Genomic DNA, 21,094 nt, shown 5'->3' with positions numbered 1-21,094 from the left:
AAAAAAAAAAAAAAAAAAAAGGAGATGATAAGAAGATTGAATTAGCAAGACAAACATCTTTTCATTCCAAAATTGATGTATTTATTACGCAACTCATTTGTTTGCCGCACGTGCGAAGTCAGTGACGTCATAAATGCTGCGGCCAATCAGCAGAACCCGTTGAAAAAAAAAAAAAAAAAAAACATCGAGTGATTCGAGTGTTCGGATTACGAAAAAAATTAATGAATACAGACGTGAACAATTAACTGGGACAATCTTCCGTCTTCGTACAGTTCGTGAACTTGTCTATTGCTTGCGGTTCTTTCATAAATCATACCGTAGATAAATGGTGAATATCGTTGATTGCAATTAGAGTATTCGCAACTCAATTCTGCCAGTTATGGTACACGAAATATGAACGGATAACGGCGTTCAACAATGTTGAAAGAGGAAAAACATTGTATGATATTTTATACGATTCAAAAGATCGATGTACTGATTATTTTTATTCAACGATCAATCCCCAAGCGTCGTTGAATGAATTTATCATCTACTGTATGCATTCGTTTGTGTATGCCTAAGTTATGAGAAAATATCCCACAACTGTTTGTTAAAATGCAAATCATCTGCTTGTAATATCGATCCTTTCGCACACCACAATATTATACATAACGCGGAGACGTTTGTCGTCTGCAATGATCCACTGAACCGAGAAAATTCGCATAATAAACTTGTTTGCTTGATTGGATTTAATGCGGGGTAAATTACGGTACCGTCATAACGTATCACCGTATCGTTCTATGTAAGTAACGTACAAGTGTTATTAAGTTTAGCTCTCCACTTTGTCGTCGTATGCCATTGTATAATGAGATAAGAAAGGCACAATGACAGCAAAAAAGAAAAGGGGCGAAGTAATGTGTTTCAAAAACAGATTGGCAAAAGTTAATTACACCGTCTTAATTGTACGCCGGCTTACTTTTCACTCTCATTCATCAGAGTCCAAAATATACCGTCAGTTATACGTATATAATTCACTTGATTTTACTCTTTCGTGAGATTTTTCCTTCGGCGTCAATTTCCTCTCTTTAGCAAAATACCAGCTTCGAGTGAAAAGCATCTTTTATAATTATCCATCGCGAGTTCAGACGAAATTTTTTACTATAATCTTAGAAGAGAAAAGGAAAAAACAAATGGAACCAGTATTACGATACATGTATAATAAAGTTTTGAAATGTCTGAATGACGTTGTCTTCTTCTTGCGAAATAACTGAAGATATGTTTATTGACGTAAAGATGAGCATTGTATTTACAGATATTTATTATTTTTACTCACCCTTGTTCGCCGCCCCAAATGATTGTATTTTCTTCCAACCCTTCCAGCCTTTTCGCCACAGCATTACAGCCTTTGCTTTTCGTTGTGAATTTCCGCCTCCAGATTCTGCAGACAGCTCCGGTGTACTTGTTCTCACATATCCACGACTAAGTGACCCCAGTCCAGATCTACACGTGTGAAAAATGATTAGTCAAAGTGTATACTGAAACAATTTGAACGGAGCTTGCGGAGAATTCTGTGTTTTGTGAATATTCCTACCGTGTCATAAAGAGTATAATTATATAATTTGTCGAAATCGATGAAGTTTGTAGGAGACAAAAGTCGACTATTGCTAAACTTGAATTCGAAATAGTTCACACCTAGTTTTTTGTTTTTGTTGCGGTAATCAGAAATGTAGACTTTGAAATTTCTCGTTTATTTTACAATAAGAATAGTGAAATTTATTGAGTAAAAAAAAAAATTCTAAAATTTACTTTCATCGTATAACTTTGATATTATTTAAAATTCTACAAAGATTCACAAGATCGGACTTTTCTCAAACATTGACTAACACATAGCACAACTATTGCCACGGTATATCGTTCCGCATCTGTTTTTTCTGTAAAAGATTCACAACCATAGTTAAAATGCATGGATTTTGCCAGACTATAAAAATTCCGTGACATTTCCAAGTTCTCCGAAATTTCCACTTTCATAGCCACCCTGAGTGAAGAAAAGATATTCAAAAAGAATGCGTGAAAATGTGGGTTTCGAAGCATGTTGTTCAACGATTGTATGATTGAAAGTGAAGAAAAAACAGCAAACCGAGGAGGCATTCAACTGATTCGCACAAGGAGGTCGTAAATTTAACACTTGGAAAGTAAATGACTAAAATTGTATTCCTTGTGATCGCGAGAAATCATACGAGATAACTGAATTGATTGAAAATCGTTGTAAGTTTTGTTTACGATAAACGCCACTTGTTTTCAATTCGTAAAAATTTCCACCCTACAAAGTGATTTCCAATGATTTCCCCAGCGTTCTGATTAATTTCGTATCATTTCCTGTAATTCCATCTGATCCTGATCTGGAAATCGCCTGAAACACTGGGAAATCATTGAAAATCATGAGTAAGATCAGAAGTTAATAAAAATGCCTTGTTACGCTGTACAGTAATGAAAATCAAACGATTTTAAAGGTAAAAATCGCTCGAAACCAATGTCACTGCTTCGTAAAGATTAATTTGACTTCCAAACGAATGGCCCAAGGCTCGCGTCAAGTTCACACACCGAAAAGCGGACTCGCGACAAGTTCGATTGACAAAAGGTCGGACGTATTAAGGTATGATAGCTGACCTGTAACTGGCGCTGGAACTGCCGCTAAAACCGCTGTCCAAATCACAGGCAACGGGTGATAGTAGCTCGTCGGTTGGACTTACGGGGGCAAGTAGCTCCTCCGTGGAAGTTCCTCTTTGACCTCGTTGACCTCTGTCGTTCTGGACCGGACAGTTAGACCCGGGGGGCATCAGCATCGCCTCGACGCTGAGGTTCAGCTCGCCGAGTACTCGCCGATGCCGCGACTGTACTCGCCTCACTTCTTCGGCCACCAAAGATCTCCTCGATCCGTGAATCCCCCTTCGACATTGCCTACTGTCACGGAAAAGTCGAAAATTAAAGACCATGATACCTGCACCGGTGGTTCGTCTCCTTCCTACTTCGGGTGCTTCAATTTATAAGCTCCACGTAAGCTTCAGACTACGATGCGTACAATTGTAAGTCAATGTGAGGTTCGTGCTCGATGAAACTAAACATGCGGCTTAGGGCTGGCCGTAAGGGAACCCTCGAACTTTTCATTTTCACACTGCAGGTTCCAAGTTGACAGGAAAAAAAAAAAGATTAATATCCAATTCGAGTTTTGAACTACAAATTCAGAAACGTGATTAACAATTTGCAAAAAGACTGCAGGTTACCGTATTACACGAAAGTATGACGAACTGCTATAATGTGATGTAATGTAATCCACCGTTACAAATTTTGCATATCTGAATTTGGATTTGTTTTGGGTGACGCAAAAAACCTTCGCCTACTAATTTCTACCAAAATCCAAATATTTTTGAATTTTTTTCCCACCATATTGGATTTGCCACTTTGGATTTCGCAAATCTATTACGTCAGATTCGTGATCAGCCGTTCAACAAACCTTTGAGGACCGATTTTCATGAAAATCAAAATGTTTTTAGTTTTCTTTCAGCATATTGAATACGTTAAATTTAAAGTTTGCAAATCTGACTTTCGATTCGTGATCGACGATACAAAAAACCTTACGGTATAAATTTTCATTCGAATCTATTCACCCATTTTCAAAATATCACCGTTTTTGTTTTATATTTTCGCATTTTGTTATTGAAATGATTAAAAAATCACTGAACCGATCAAAGCCAAATTCTAATCAGTTATAAGTTTGAAAAAGTCGCGTCGATTGAGATCAAACTCATTGAAATCCGGCAACTCGATCCCGAGATATCGTCGGACGAAAGAAAATGATCTACAAATCGAAAAACCGAATTACAGGTTTTATAATTTTCAACGATAAAAAGACAGTCCAACTATCAATTTGTGATCAAATTATAAATTTTCCGATAAAATCGAGTCAGTTTTGCTTTACAAAAGAAAAAAAAAAAGTAGCTTGATCATTTCTACCGCACATATATTATCATAAATTTCTAATATGGATCAATAAACTGAAACGGTGTAATCATTTTTATGTCTTCCAAATGTAGATTTCCAAACATGCAATACTCGAGAAGTACGGACATTTTAATACTACAAGTAACTGATACACGTCATACGTATCAAGATAGAAGTAAAAAAAGAAAAAAAAAAATCTTAAGTAAAGTATTGCGTAAGTATTATGCATACAAAATACAACCTACACCCACGATCAATCAAAAGGTTCAACTAATTGTTCGTTCAAGTGACAAAACGTCGAGTGGTATATAATTTGAAAGGCCCTGAAGTAAGTTTGTGGAGTGCAGGGAAAATTTTAGATAAAGCGAGATAAAGCTTTGAATCCCTGTAGAGATATTTTTTCCACGATTCTTAACCCGCGTATAAATTAATCCGAGGAATATTTATTGGTTGTACCTGCCCGGCCCGTATAACCTTAAACCTGTTTAGAGATTCCCTGCGAGAGCAGAAGCTTCGGTAGTTTCAGGCCATTCCTACTTGCAGCGAGAGGCAGTAAACCCCTTGTATCAATAAATACCCATGTGAATTCAATAAAACCCTCGCACCCCAGTAATTTTCAAGAGAAGCATGAAAATAAAACACAACAACGACGAAAACCTAGACAAAATCTCTTCTCGGGCACATCGTCCGTAAAGAGATTGTATCGAACTGACTTCGGTAACGTTAACGTAACGAAACTTTGGTGAAAAAAAAAATCACTATTTTCTTAATATTACAATGATTTTTCAGGAACTATGATTTCAAAATATGACTGTGTTTTGTTTTGTAACGGTGTAATGAATTTCAGACATTTCAACAATCGCGAAATAACGCTTTTTCCTCATCAGCACGAATCGCTACGATAACGTTACTAGCTTCAACATGATTCGAAGGCTATTAGAATTTTCAAATAAGGAAAAAAAACCATGTATGCACACTGTACTAATTTGTAAGTCAGTCTTCGCGGTAGCGATTAAGATAGCAATTAGGCTGAGAGAATTCGAAACTTTTTCAATTTCAAGTATGCACCTTATATATGCTCTGGTAGCAGATTAGTTTTATATACCTGTGTACGTATGCATTTACGCACACACAGTCTAAGGTCAACGACGACTACCGCATGTAACTTAACACGTGGATTTGATTACGACAATTATTTACACACGTGTGGTCAGACTCGTCTGCGCCTTATAAATTTTCATTCAAGGTATGTAAAAATCGTCAAACGAAGTGAGCGGCCCCCAGTTTTATTTTCTTTCCATTGGACCATTAGAAACGCGCGGGGGACAGAGAAAAGGATTAAAAAGATAAAAGAAGAGAAGAAAAAACAACAACAACAACAACAAAACGCTCACAGTCAATCCGTTCATATCTTTGGAATTTGTAGAATTTTGACCTCAACCTTCAGACCGCCGACCGCCCGGCACACCCGGTATGCATTCGACTAGCGATATATACATTCGGTGTTTATATATATATATTTATATATATACATATATATATATATACACAGTCAGAGAACTTGCAACGAATGCCGAAGAACGACGCGGTGGAAGCCGCAGAATTCGACCACCCATGGAGGTTTTTTTTCGGCTATAGTCATGCTGTATACTGTAGTATTTATACATGAATGTAAGACGTATAAGTTGCGCGTGTGTATTGTGCATGATATACGAAGCTATTATTTGTTAAATTTCGTTGATGAAAATGTGGTTTTAGGTATTGGAGTAATTTCGGCTGGTCGTTTCGTTTGTTGTAAACTTGAGGTACAAATTACGGAGAAACTATCTACGTACTTCTGATACGAATTTTTCTGCACGTATCTGTTCTTAAAAATTGTATATCGCTACGAAATATAGCATACTAGTCGGAAGAAAGGGTCCAATGATTAACAGGTTAAAATTAACGAAACAAGTTGTTGTTTCCACGGTATAGATTGAAAAAATAAAATTATAATACGACATCGCATTGGTGTGAATAAAACTAAGGTGAACAATAATTGCAATATTGAATAATTACGAATGAATTACAGTAATAAGTAACATCGATCGGTAATCGTAGAGTGGGTGGGAGTAGAAATGTAGAAACATCGAAAACTGGAAGCGTCAAAGTATCGATTTTGTAAAAAGGCACCTAAACATACCGGGTGGAATTATAACATGTAAAAATTTTAAATGTAGAAAGGACAAAATATAAAAAACTAAACTATGGAATGACCGACACGGATAAGAAAATAGCAAACCGAAACACATAGAAATTTCAGAAATTTTGGTTATTTACACATTTTCTTTCCACATTTTAACCCGGATCCAATGATGTTAAATAATTAAACCTTGTTTGATCCACTTTCAGAATTTCGGAATTTCGATGTTCCAGATTTGAAAATTTTCGCAACTTTGAAACCATGACTTCTCGGAGTTATACCCTATCGGCATTTTGAGCGTCGATTTTCGGACCATTCGCAACTTTGATGCTTCATCAAAGTCGGATTTCTTTGCTTCAAGTTTTGCCAAGAAAAAAAATGTGGAATTTGGTGCTTTCGGAACTTTTCAAATTCGGAATTTCAACCCCGCCGAATAAAACTGAACTGCATTTTTCTATTTCTAAAAAGTTTAACACATTCGGCTGCTAATTATGGCCGTCAGCTTGAGCTTCATGAGATGCTCTCGCCTTCGTCTCTGCACGACACCTTTAATTAATAGTCTATCTTGAGGAAATTCTCTCTCTCTCTCTCTCTCTCTCTCTCTCTCTCTCTCTTTCCTCTGTATAATACCCATGTGCCACCTATGTATACACTAATGCATCAATGCATACGCATACACACGCAGAGAGAAATAGCGTTCTCCTTTATACTTTTGACGTTACCTCTAACAGCTACTGACCACCAGGACGCACGTTCAACTTGTCGGTTCCGAGGCTCTTATACTGCTCCTTCACCCTTGTAACACAACCTGCACGGTTACGGCTTGCGCTCTGCTCACGAAGCAACTTCTTATTATTTAGTCTAGATCAGTGTTTCTCAATACATCAGGTGTATGCATACACGACTTCGGTGCTGGTACCAAGTACTCCAAGTATAAACGTCCACATCGGAATGCCCGACATGTAATAAAACAATGTAAACCTTGTCGCCGACGATGTCCCATCAGTTGTACGAAATGATACAGTATCGCAGTTCATCTATCGCATGGTCTTTGAAAATCTTTTACAATACATTTTTCATTGGAGAAATTTCATTCATTATTCGACTGTCCGTCATCGCGTCTTAGAATTTTTCAAACAACAGTGCGATTTTTTATTATCCTTCTGTATGTCCGTTCAAATTTAACTCTGCTATTTTTTACTCTTCTTTTTTATTCTTTTTTCAATTCACGCACCTGATCTATTCACCTAGGCTGCGTACCAAGGATGAAGAAGTTACGTTTTGTGCACGTCATCGATCGAGTTTCGCAAATATAGTTCATATTCAGGGACACATAAGCCGGGACAATGTCTTGAAAGTTGAAAATCAACCGCGCATGCGCGAGTTTTATCGGCTGGCCATCCCGAGTTTCAGCTGTCAAACTCTGTTTCTGCCGGCGATGTAGTTGATACGAATTTTCGAGGTTAGAATCGCAAATAATTGAGGTGCTGACCCGGAAAGGTTTGAGAAGCATTTGTTATGGGGTCGGAAAGTTGATTCTTCAAAGAATGGTCGGAATTTAATGCTTATGCTCTTTGAAAATTCAAACGTACACATTTTGTTTACGTTGGCCCCCTGCATCGCATGCAAAAATGAGACCAATGAGATTGAATTATTTGGCGCATGCGCGGTTGATTTTCAAGTTTCAAGATATTGTCCCGATATAAGGTGTGTGATAAAGCTACGAATAGGAAATAGGTGAGCAATTCAAGCGCATCCCGCACGGAAAAAAACCTCCGCTTGGGTGTAAATTCGTAACCCTAACTCATAGATGATGCTAATTTCCTGTAAGAAGAAAGTTAGGGGTACGAATTTACACCCAATTTGGGTTTTTTTTCCGTGAGCGATACCCAGCCAACTATTATACGAAATGCGATGATGACGTACGAGCGTTGAGTTGAGATAATATTGAATCAAATTCTCCAATTACGTGCTATTTTCGTAAGCACAAATTGCTTCGACGGCGAAGGGGAAGTCAGGTACGTGATATATGCATCCATGTGCATACGTGTACATGATGGATGATTTCTTACAGCACGAAAAGAAAGACAGAAACATTTTATAACTCTCCTGATTCAATAATTTGTAAATACTGTCGAATAAAATCATCTGTGATTGTTATTTTTTACTCAAGTTTAGTCATTATTCTGAAGTTCAAAACTGTCAGATGTCAAATTATTTTCGGGCCACATTTACAGGAGTCCGTAGAAATGGTGTATTTAAATTTACTAGCACTATGACTTCATTTATTGTTCTATATTTTTACGGGCGATTTGAATAATATGAAATAAATAACAGAAAATTGAAGAAACAATTCCGGATACATCAAAAGACTGCGAAATGTATTTACATCATTTTTTATTTATTTTTTTTTTAATTTGTCAACACCTTTTCAATTTTTTATCTGTAACTTTCTCGCAATCGATTCGCAACGATAGTTATATAATTCAGAACTTCCAAGCCAATGAAGGTACTTAGAGAGATACTTGCACCGTCTTGCTGTAAGTTTTTCAAATTTTCGTATAATTGCAGGTGTAATTGCCTGTAATTTCGTCAGTTTTGAAAATAAAGAATAAAAATAAAAAAAGAAATACGGGTAGTTGTTATATAAGTATCTGAGAGTACTACCAGGTATCCAATTAGAATGAAATTGGGAATGTGCCGATTGAATACTTTCGATATTTTTCTTTCTACCTCAATTTTCCAAATATTGAAGCTAAAGTAAGCAGCCAAATCACGATTTTCTGCCATACGACGCTTGTCTTTGTTAGTGCATTTTTAGTTAGTTACATAGTAATTAGTGCGTTGATACTCAATGCTATTGTATGATTCGTCTCTTCGTTGATGGTCCTACTAACGAACTCAATTCCAAAATCAGATTGAATTGGGATTTGCATTCAAAAGAAAAAAAGCTCCCACCTTTATACGTGTACAAGGCAGAGAAACAAGGAATAATCGAGACCTATTTTTTCTTATTTATCAGAAAAAATCAAGAAATTAATAAAAGAAGATATAAATATATTCAAACGATTTTCGTTTTCTCTGCTCAAAATGTGTGAAATATTTTTGCTTCTCAGCGAAGACCATCGATACCATCGTATAACGCAATAATATCAGAATATTTTTCGAGTATCATTGTATTTCGCCAAAATGACCATTTTCAATCGCGACTTCTTCCTCTGCCTATTTATACAAACGAGGGACGAGTACACTTGGCCTCAGTGATTCTGAGGCGACTAATTTTTCCAACGAGTCGATTACGTTGGCAATGCAGAATCAGCGGGCAGCGCCACCACCGGTCGATCGCAAAAGCAGCTCAATCTATGTAAACATAACCTAATCTATGAGCGTCGAATTTTGTGTTTTTGGGTTAGATTCTACGGTCATGATTTATGTTAGAACGTAATACGCCCACCACACATCCCTAAGGTAAACGGAGCCGTGTCACCCTATCCGTTATGACCGTCGAATTTTGTATTTTTAGGTTAGATTTGTAATGGTAGGAATGAAATCACAATCGTATCCGTAAGTCACGACGCTCGGGTCTATTCCCACCTCTAGGGAGAGTGGACTGAACGAGAAACTGACTGTAAACAGTTCGGCGTGAGGCTTGATATTGTATTGACAACGTCTGTTGATTCCAACGATTAAATACCCAAGTTTTATATTTACTCTGTGTTTCAGTTTTATTTAAATTAAGTTCTGACAAGTAAACGGTCACGGGTTATATTGCGTTCACAAAGATTGAGCCTGTTTCGCAGCTGGCCGAGGGTGGCGCTTCGGTCTGATTCAGTACTGCCAACGTAACGGACTCTTCGAGAAGAAGACAAGCCGTCTCACTGCGGCCAAAGTGCACATAGCTCGTACGGATAGACGATAATGTCTCTCACCTTATCTCCGATATTTCCTCGTAGATATTTTCCTCCGTACCGTAACGAGTGACGTAAGTGTGCCGTCTGATTGATTCCTGGGCGTTTGTTTGTGCCGGTTGTTGCTGCAGAGAGGCATGACGAATCTGGGGGTACTGGGCGTGGGAATGATGATGAAAGACCGATGGATGCAGCCGACTAGGTCCAGGCTCGTAATAGGCGTAGGCATAATCCTGCGCCGAGGCGACGACCGTCTGACTAGAGTGCCGGGGCGTCGAGGATGACGTCGGCGAAGAGGGAATGACGCTATTTGGCGGCGGCGGCGTTGCCGCGTTCCTCGAGGGCGGTGGATAAGGCGGCGGTGGCGGGAACTCCAGGTTGGCTCTCCGAGGGATGGAACCTCCTGGAGCCAGACCTGGTCCACCCGCACCGAGGGAGGAGGCCATTGTTCATCCTTCGCTTGCTGCCACCTTCTTCTTCCTGTTCGCTCCCCGCTTATTTCGCATCTTTTTCACACCACATCCTGGTGCTGAAAAACCAACAAGAACATTGTTATATTTATATATTTATAAATTTATACTCCGTACACCGTTTGCATAATAAAAATTCGTGATAAACAGCAGAAAAAACATCGCCAGGAATATTATTTGCGCATGTGATACGTAATAGTTAAGTTGATCTGAGCGAAATTCGAATTACGCAAGCTGGGATATCAACAATTTGAATCAGATTGAAGTTGGTCACGTTACTTGTAAGTGTAACGATGCGTGTGTAAAAAATCCTGAAAAACCTAACAAAGTAAAATATAGTCATATTTTGGTAATCTAATTTCATCGGTGAAGTTGGCAACAACGCATTAAGAAAAATATCAGTATTATGCATCTTCACAAGGATTCATTTGAAGGAATTAAATTTTCAAGATATGCGCGGTACGTTTTACATCGTTGATATGGGTTTGATAAATTTCAAAACAACGCTGTAGTTGCAAAATAAAGATTTTTATCAAACGTATTATTCGTTGTAATTGCGTTATTGCTTCCAGTCTCATGATTTTTTTCACCATGCTGAAATTAGTAACGTTATCATAACGATTCATACTGAGGAAAAAAGGTTACTTCGTGATCTTGGAATTGTTTGAAAAATTCGGTAAACCGTAATAAAAAAAAAACATACTCATATTTTGAAGTCTTCGTTCCTTCAAAGTTATTGTAAAAATAAGAAAATACTGATTTTTTCTCCATTATTTCGTTACGATAACGTCGCTAACTTTGATCTCATATTTTTTCTCAACGTATCACAACTGTATCATTACTAACTACACCCTCGTCTATTTGAAGATAATACAAATTTACTGTTTTTTATTTTAGTCCGATTCCATTATTTTTGAGCTGATTTTACTCATCGACCAGACCGAAATCCCAAAAATTGTTTGATAGCCATTACATTTTTTCCCCAACTTTAGGTTATGTATTAAATTCGTAAAAGCAACGATGATCTTCCCATAAAATAATGAGAAAAACATACGCAACAAAGTGATTAAAAATGGTGGAACTTTTTTTATTATCGAGCAGCCGCCGACTGTGTACGCAAGGTACGATACATTGGATCGATGGTTTCGGATATCGAGCGGATTAAGTGAACCGAATTAATAAGACAAGGTTTATGGCGACACATTAAGGGTATTTCGATTAATGTTTTTCTAACAACCGGCTCTACAGCTGATGCGTTCTTCTTTTTCTGAGAAACCCAGCGATGCGTGTTGTACACCCTATACCATTATACCACGTAATATTACGCCCAAGAGACATCCGTAAGGCGAACGAAGATGTGTCACCGGGCTGAAGTTGGTAACGTTAACGTATGGAAACGTTGAACCATCAAATTACTATTTTGCGCCTTTACAATAATAGTTGAATTTACGATGTATGAGTTTCACGATGCTGTATTAACGGCGGGGCGGAGTTGAAGTTCCGAAAGCGCCTAATTTAACTCGAAGTTAAAAAAATCAAACTTTGACCAAACGTCAAAGTTTCGAATGGTCCGAAACCCGACGTTCAAAGTTCCGAAAGGACGAATATGGGAAAACTTTTTAATCTGAAATTTCATCACTTTGATCTTTCTTTGTTTTGGATTTTTCATATTTTCACGTTCGGAATTCTGGTCATTCTGATTTTCTGTTTTGCTCATTTTTTACACCCCCCCCCCCCCCCCCCCCCCCCCCCCCCCCCCGATGAGTAAACTACGCTGTTTATGTTTTAATTATCGGAATTTTACTCCATCGAAACTTAACTTTTACAGAATTTCGCTCTATCGGAACTTCACTTCTCGGAACTTTGCTCTATGGCCTTGAATTTTCGGAACTTTGATGTATCGTCAAAGCTTGATTTCTTTACTTCAAAGTTTCGCCACCAAATAATTCGGAATTAGGCGCTTTCGGAACTTTTCGAATTCGGAACTTCAACCCCGCCCCGATTATGCGTGTTTATTATGTATGTACAGTATATTACACAGATTATAAATAAAGCACGATAAATCTGAGAGAATTATCGTACGCGCTATTTTTTACGACGCTGATTGTCTATTGTTGTTGGTATATTTTTTTGTTATCGGTTTTACGTAAAAACTCACCGTTTAAAAATTATTAAACATGTTTGAGAAATTGGGAAAACATGAAAAGAAATTTTTACACCAGCGGTAATTTCATCATGTGTGAAAAATACCATATGAAATAAAATTAAAAAAAATGTAATCCCAGCTCTCTTGAATCGTTGATAATGCGGCAGTATAAACGACGACAACGGCTAAAGGCATTAGGACAGGAGCGTTAATCGCACGATGACGTCACAATAATTAACAGCTCCGAAGAAGGAAAGCAGCGTGTGAATTTAGTTCATTCAACCGCGTGTCCAGAGCGCGCGTTTTCTCGTATTAGAGACAGTTGTGAGAAATGAATAACATTCAATTACGTTATATATGTTACGAGACGAGTTACACTATACGTGTAACGTACAAATTATAATTACGATTCAACTGGTAAAAATTTGACGGTATGTTTAATACGTCGGTTTGAAACTTGGTCTTTGTTTTCAACACTCAAATTATCTCAATTTGAATATCGTAACAATGCCACTTCTCACCTTTTTCAAGATAATAATTCTGTTCATTTTTTTTTCTGTTTTCAGCACCTCAAAAATGTCTGATTTATACAAATGAGTGTTAAAACAATTTGAAAATTTTGAAATAATCTTAAATACATTCGCGTCTTCGATAAACATTCTAAGATTTGATTGAAATTTCAATTAATTTGCACTCTAGATTTTATCGTATTTTCTGAAAATTGTATTTAAAAACAATTTTTCCTCACTTATAATTTTAAGATGTTTGATATCAATTTTTTTAAATAAAATTTGTTCCAGTTGACAAAGAATTTACAAAAAAAAAAAAGAAAGGATTTTATCGCATAGGGGGCGATCTCCGTTAAGGCGGCCACTTTTTTCTTTATCCTCTTGGATGTGTTTCATAATTGAATATCCAGTAATACTACTTAAAGGTATTCTCTGTGAATTATTACTAATTTTTCAATTTACTCGTTTCGAAAAAAAATAAAAAAATTTTTGTCACTCGTACATCCAGGAAGATTGAAGTCGGACTAAAAAAAAATTCAATAGAAAAAAGTTTTGTTTTTAAACGAACTATTCAATGCAATACATGTTATATTTTTTATGGCATAAGAAAGGCTATTTTAAACGAGAAAAAAACGGAAATTATTTGTTTTCCTCCAACACGACACCTTTGATTTCTCTGTAAATTTTACACGGTGTTTGGCAGTGCATTGGGAACGTATAAAAAAAAATTATCATCGCGTAATTCGAATTCTTGGCGAGTAGAAAAAATATTTTATTGATAAAAGTTGAATTAAGGTACATCGAGTTCCTCTTTTTCCACGAACTATTTAATGCTATAATCGTCAATAACGTGACGTAAATGAATCAATTCAACACAGTTTTAAAATTTACAATAAATTCCAACAAAGCAAAGCATAAATCATATTTCGGAAACCCAAATGTTTCAAGATATAATTTTATAGTTGCCCAAAGAAGCACAGAAAAAAAAAAGGCAAAATCAACGCAAAGGTCAAGTCTCGAAGAATACCTGCGATTTTTTTCCAACCGAAAATGTCGCACCGGTGTTCAGAATAACAACAACAATAACTTTTCACCTAGAGATGCGATAAAAGGCGCGACAGCGTGTGACACAAAAATTTCATCACCCGAGCTTATTTCGAGCGTTGTATAATACACAAAGGTTAATACACAAAAAAAAAAAATTCGGTGGTATCTTTGACCACGAAAATAATAAAATTCGTGAGAAAACTAGCTGTTGTGTATGTTAAGTGGCGGTGGGGGGGGGGGGGGGGGGGGGGGGGGGGGGGATGCAGGTGTAGGATAACGGCTTCGTTGGATGGGATTATGGGATGTTGGCAAGGAACACACACGACACAGTCGGTTAATTCACGGAACGTTATACGTGCCGCCACGCGTATACAAGCACCGTGTGTGTATCTTTGTCGTCACGGCTCGAATGAATGAATGAATGAATGAATGAATGGAAGATTGAGAAGAGACGGAACGAAATTGCACGCAAAACAAACATTTTCTTCCTTTTCTTATTATGTGTAAATGCAGGTTGTGTGCTTCGTTGATAAATCGGAGACACGCGGTGTAGGTGACAATGTGACTGTTAGAAATGTGGATCATGTTATTGGAATTTTATTATTACCGATGGAATACGCACAGTAGGAGCGGAGTCGAAGTTCCGAATGCGATGAATTGCAAAAGCGTCTGTTTCCAAATTATTTTGTGGCGAAACTTCAGGAAAAGAAATCAAACTTTTACGAAACAATAAAGTTTCGAATAGCCGAAGTTCCGACGGCTCGAAATTCCGAAAATTCAAGTTACGATGGAGCAAAGTTCTGAGAAATAAAGTTTCGACGGTTTGATGTTCCTAAAATTAAAATATACTCGTACAGCGTAGTTTACTCAATGAGTGGGTGTAAAAAATCAGAGAAACCAAAAATGAGAATGGCCAAGATTCCGAGCGTAAATATATAAATATCAAAAATCCAAAAAAAAAAGAAAGATCTTGGTGGTGAAATTTCTTTCACCAAGTCTGAAATTCACAGAACTGAAAATCTTCGATCGTTCGGAATTTCGATGTTACAAATTTTTTAATTTTCACATTTTCGCACTTTGGGAACTCTGTCGTGTTTCGACGTATCGTCAAAGTTTGATTTTTTCACTTCAAGTTTCGGCAGGAAAAACATCAGAATTTCTAGCTTTCGGAACTTTTCAAATTCGTAATTTCAACCTCCGTCCAGCACGATTTAGTAACAATACGTATCGATATTTTATATAAAATTGTTACTCGTATTGTTTCTTCAATTTTATTTTCATTTCAGTCATTTCCGTTGCTTCCAAAGCTTACGACGACTACGATGATCAGAAGCAGGCAGCAGCAGCAGCAGCAGCAGCAACATCACGGTTTTGGACTGTCAGATCACGTAGGAAAGATTATAGGGAATACATGTACCTATGTATCATGTATGTAGCGTATAATATAATATACTGCGGGTATGAATGCGCTATAGATGTGACGAGATCGATATGGAATTATACGAGAACGTGACAGGAGGAGATTAAAAAAAGACTTCAAATCCCTGAGAGACGGTGGACCAATTATCAAGAGATTCCACTCGTTCGAATCGCTTATCTGTAAAATCCTGTACAAACTTTGATACACAACGTTATGCTTTCAACCCTTTCTATATGGACGAACTACATTTTTTCTTTCAAATAAAATAAAATGAAAAATTATATACCTACTAAACGAGATTAAAGTTAGTAACGTTATCGTAACGAAAAATTGGGATAAAAATCGTTATTTTTTTTATTTTTACCATATCTTTAAAGGAACGACGATTTCAAAATATGGGTATGTTTTTTTTTTTTTTTTTTTTCATTACGGTTTACCGAATTTCAAACTATTTCAAAATCATGATGTAAAAGTTTTTCCTTGGCACGAATCTTTACGATAATGTCACTAAGTTCAACATGGTCCTACTAACCGCGTGTCAATCGACATGATCGTCGAATTGTAAGAAAATAATTTACGAAAAAGAAGAAAAAGAATAGTATTAATATAAAAATGATGGAATAGAAAAGATATTTTCATTTTAAATTATAAATAATCATTGTAATTATTATCGTAATAAAGTTGACACAAATCTCAGAGTGGGTCTTTTTTTCATTTCAATTCAACACAGTTTTTTAAAACATGAAGAAACGAGACGCTCGTGAAACTAGACGGAAGGTAACAAGTGGGATTGTATCTCCTGTGAAACAATTATCGTAAATCTGTGATGGTACGCCCTTGACTTATGCTTATTCTCATCAAGTATAGGAACCAATAAATGCGTACCAAGAAGTGAAACTTTTTTTTGTAGATGATCGCGCATGTGGTGGAGGGATACGTACGGGCAAATTAGAGGCCGAAGCATTTCCGGTTGAAATTTATTACCCAAAATGAATGGACACGTATTATAGGGAAGGAGGGAGAGAACCGAGTTCGTTTTTTAAACTTAAAACAATAATTTCATACCGCTCCGAGATACGATAAGATTAAGAAGGGTGAATGAAGTTTGAAGTTGTTGAATGATTGATTAACCGAAATCGAAGAAAAGTGAAACTTTATCGTCCGCTGCTGCTTCGGTGCATAAATTTTTATATGGGGCATTCCATGCCGAATCTAGCGATCTTGATTTCAACACTAATTTTCATTTCGTTGATAACTTTGTTTGGGTGACAGGTCCACAATTTATGTTTTTATACCTTCCTTTTACAGAATCACTTTGAGGTTACGAATCAGAGTTTTGCCCGTTTTGAAAAATTATCAAAAATTTGTTTTCAAGATTGTTTCAGGATTTTTGAAAAAATTTTAGATTGAAGGGAATCAATGCAGTTATTAAAAACGAAATGAGACCATCTATTTAATTATCCTTCAAGTCACTTTGGTAATTCTCGTAGATTAGAACGTCGTTCGGGTTATTTTACCACTTGGATGTTTAAAAAAAAAAAAATAAAAAAAAATCGCAAAATAAAATTTAATTTCAATGGCGTTTTTTCAACAGTTGAAACAGTTTCAGCATATTTTTTCACGACATTATGAAAACGTTGAACATTGAATTTTTTCAATCAATAATAATCGTTCCACCATAAATCCAATCTATAAATCGATTGAGATAAAAGACAAGGAAAAAAAATAAAAGTACGAGAATTTTTCGTCATTTTTAAACAAAGTTGAACTTTATGAGAGTGTTTGGATAAAATCATCATGACACAGGCAGTTTCAAAGATGCTACAATTTATCGTGTCCTGGAAAAAAAAAAAACAATAAAATAAAAAATAGTCGTGTTTGAAATTGAATTATTTGCCATGGAATACACCATATATATCATGTATGTGTATAATATCATTTACGATAACGACGCATCAGCGGCGTTCTTCTCAACACGGGGAGCGGCAAGCAACGATCATGGATGGACCGCAGCAGCTGCTGCTGCTAGAGCCAGCTCTTTCATTATTGATATTTAAAAGAAGTTTGTATAAAAAAAAAAAGTCGATTTTATGCTCTTACGTAGAGACTCTTGCGGTCGCCCCTAACAAGTGGGTATAACACTTCAATGGAAGTTATTTTTCTTTTCTTTTCTTGCCTTTCCTTTATTTCTCTCATTCTTAATCTTCTTTTCCTTCACCTCTTTTCCCTCGTCTTCGATGAATGTGGCAGCGCGCACAATTCCCAAAATCTTTTCAGGCTTTATACGTTACATATTAATTTTGGTGCCACTTTCCAACTGCGTTGCTAATTTTTATGCTAAATATCGGATTCTACAATCGCGGTTTTTTCATCAAACATTCCGGAAAATGTCTCATTGATTTATGAATTATTTTCTGACCGATCGGAGACGCAGATTGTTCGGGGGACGAGATGAAAAAATTTTATTCGCCAATTTGCCTAAAACAGCGGTTAAATACAATAAATCACAGTAAAAGTTTCCTAAATACGTATTTTTCCAGCGAAGTCAATATAACCATCGTATAAAGCTTGTTTATTTTCACTGCGTGTGAAAAAACGTATTCAATTAATTATAATCCAGTTGGTGATTCTCAATGGAAAAATTAGTGGTGGTTTATATATCCCAAAACACTCGACTGATTTATGTGTGTTTTACGTGAAGAAATGTGCTCTTTAGTGAATTGTGAACCACTTTCTATGTTGGCTTGGAGGTTGAGCAGAATGCCGACAAACCTCAATAGAAGTTGGTAAATGTAAGAAATATCGTGTAACTACAGTAGAAGATCGATCGGGGAAAATAGGTACGTGTACGTTTATTGACCGGAGTGCAGTTTACAAAGAATTTCCGACAACTAATAATAAAAGCATGCCTATGTGTATAATACCGCACGGAAAATCCAGACAAAGCACTGCCGGGAATTAAATCTATTCGTAGACACACGATATGAGGCATGATAAATTACTGAGAAGGCTGAAACATCTGTTGACATGGAGTTTCGTTCGTTAGTGAAAGAGACTGGTATTTACAAAATTATTTGAAATTTGTACGATTGTTTTTCAAGTAGCTATTTACTGAATTCTCTGAATTACCACGGCTCGTTTTATCAATAACCGAGTGATTTTGGGGCAGGATTGAAGTTTCGAATTTGAAAAGTTACGAAAGCGTCTAATTCCGAGTTACTCGGTGCCGAAAGTTGAAGTAAAGAAATCAAACTTTGCAGAAACAATCAAGCTTCGAAGGATCGTAAACCCGACGGCTCAAAATTGCGAAGTGCGATAGAGCAAAGTTTCGATAGAGTAAAATTCCGAAAATTAAAATATACTCCGACAGCGTAGTTTACTCAACGGGTGGGTGTAAAAATGAGAAAAGCTGAAAATCTGAATGATCAGGATTTCTAACGTGAAGAAAATATGAAAAATCCAAAACAAAGGAAAGATCAAGGCGGTGAAATTTCACCAAACCAGAAATTCAATGTTTCAGATTTTAAAATTTTCACATTATCGCACTTTCGGATCTTCGCAGTTATGCCCTTTCAATATTTCGACCCTTCGGAACTTTGGGCATCGAGTTTCGGACCAATCGAAGGTTCGACGTTTTGGCGCATCCGGAACTTTTCAAATTCGAAACTTCAACTCTACCCCGTGATTTAAAATTACAAAATATTTACTCATCAATTTTTTTTCCTTTCATCAAGTTACAGAGAATTTCTCGTCAATCGAATAAACGTCTAGTGCACGGGATAAACGCAACTTCAAAAAACGAAAACGCACGTAGAAACGCAACAGGCTACGCGTAGTTACAATAAACTAAAATACATCCGGCGTAGGTAGGTTAAATTGGTACGTCTTTTACAGTTCGTCGATTCGAGTGCGTTCTCCATCATCTGCCATACGCTCATTCTACTCACTCAATTATACGCCGGACGATCCCGCATCGCCTCGTTACTCATTACGCGCACGCAATTTAGAGACGAATGATGATTTCGTTATTTCATTTGATGAGATATCGCGACGACAAGGAATGAAAAACTATCGCTTTTTAGGCTACCTTATGGTACAGAACGAAGGGGAAAAAAAAAACCCGGAAAGATCGTTCGTCAAAGTTTTCTCCTCCTGCCTACTTAGTTTAGAGATCCTGAGGACGATTCGTTTCAATTAGGATAAATTGTACTTCGATCAGTGTTATTATTGTTGCAGATCGTCCGAACTCGTCGCGCGGCGTGTCTTTTCCTTCGACAAACTATGCTGGTCAAATAAAGAAATAGGGTGGGCTGGGTACACAGACAAGTATTAGATCTGTGTATGCACATGCGTTGGGGAAGAACGGAAAGAAAACAAAGGTCGGGCACATCGGGCACGTTCGTCCTTACATTAATAGTCGCTTCGACACGCAATAGGGTCCCATCCACTTTACACACACTTTTTCAACTCCGGACAAGGCTAAGAATGATCAGGCCGGTGCGGTTCGTAGTAAAAAAATGTTGAGACGAAGAAAAATCAGATTTCTCAAACGTTGTGAAACGAAAATTGTCGAAGGAAAGACACGCAACAAGCTTATAGCAGAACACGGTGACTAGAAACGATAAACAAATACACATACATATTTGAATACGAAACAAACAAAGGAGAGTTGTAAAACGGGTCGTCTCGGAGAGCTAATGAATACCGGTGTTTATGTTGCCGTAAAAATATAGGTATATAATGTATATTATGTATGTGTAACCCGAAACACCTCAAGTTCAGGTTTCAACCCGAATTGTGTACGTGAAGGTAATCCCCCGGGCTTTGCGAGTAATTTAGCTTATATTCGCCACCTGGCGCGCATTTTAAATTATCCCCCGCGAGCAGGAAGGGAAGGTATGTCAAAAGAAAAACCGAGTAAAAAGACAGACGTAGAAAAAAAAACCGCGAGTCGCAAACGCTTTGCTCGGCGTAATATTATGCGTATAATAGGCAATCCAAAGTCGCGGAGAGAATAAGAAGAAGAACCGTTACAGTTTTGTTTACACTAAATTTGAATTGTAAAGTTATGTAATACGTAGGGGGGCGCATAAACTTGATCACACCGTAAACAGAGCGCTTATACGACGCACGTGACAACAATAATCCGAGGATAAATTTATAACAAAAACATGAGATTAACCCGACGCCTGAAAAGCGATGAGTTTGTATTATATGTAATATATTCTTCTTGTTTCACTTCTCGTCACTGTTACTCGGGGATTGTTGCGAATGTGTATTCGAAAAATTATTTATGGATTTTTAAGATGATACGTTGCATGATAAATTATCTCGTCTAACTGATTTTTAACGCAGACATTATGCTGATACGATAGTCGAAAAAAGTGTTGTGAACTGATCATTTTCAACATTTGCGCCTTGTTACGTCAAAATT

General features: G+C 37.0%; 1 protein-coding gene across 2 annotated transcripts in view; it reads right to left on the bottom strand.

The window, feature by feature from the left end:
• Positions 1 to 21,094, bottom strand: part of LOC124220210 (rho guanine nucleotide exchange factor 10) — a 61,069-nt gene that overhangs the window by 38,082 nt on the left and 1,893 nt on the right. Inside the window, exons 2-4 of one of the 2 annotated variants that reach the window (XM_046628757.2) lie at positions 10,090 to 10,597; positions 2,647 to 2,940; positions 1,313 to 1,479 (exon numbers count right to left, since the gene is read on the bottom strand). In XM_046628757.2, coding sequence (XP_046484713.1) covers positions 1,313 to 1,479; positions 2,647 to 2,940; positions 10,090 to 10,514 — 886 coding nt within the window. In that variant the 5' untranslated portion in view covers positions 10,515 to 10,597. The remainder of the gene's footprint in view (positions 1 to 1,312; positions 1,480 to 2,646; positions 2,941 to 10,089; positions 10,598 to 21,094) is intronic. The other variant, XM_046628758.2, reaches the window with a different exon arrangement.

This window comes from Neodiprion pinetum, chromosome 5, assembly GCF_021155775.2.
Source record: "Neodiprion pinetum isolate iyNeoPine1 chromosome 5, iyNeoPine1.2, whole genome shotgun sequence".
NCBI classification, from domain to species: domain Eukaryota; kingdom Metazoa; phylum Arthropoda; class Insecta; order Hymenoptera; family Diprionidae; genus Neodiprion; species Neodiprion pinetum.
This window is presented reverse-complemented; position numbering and strand designations above follow the sequence as displayed.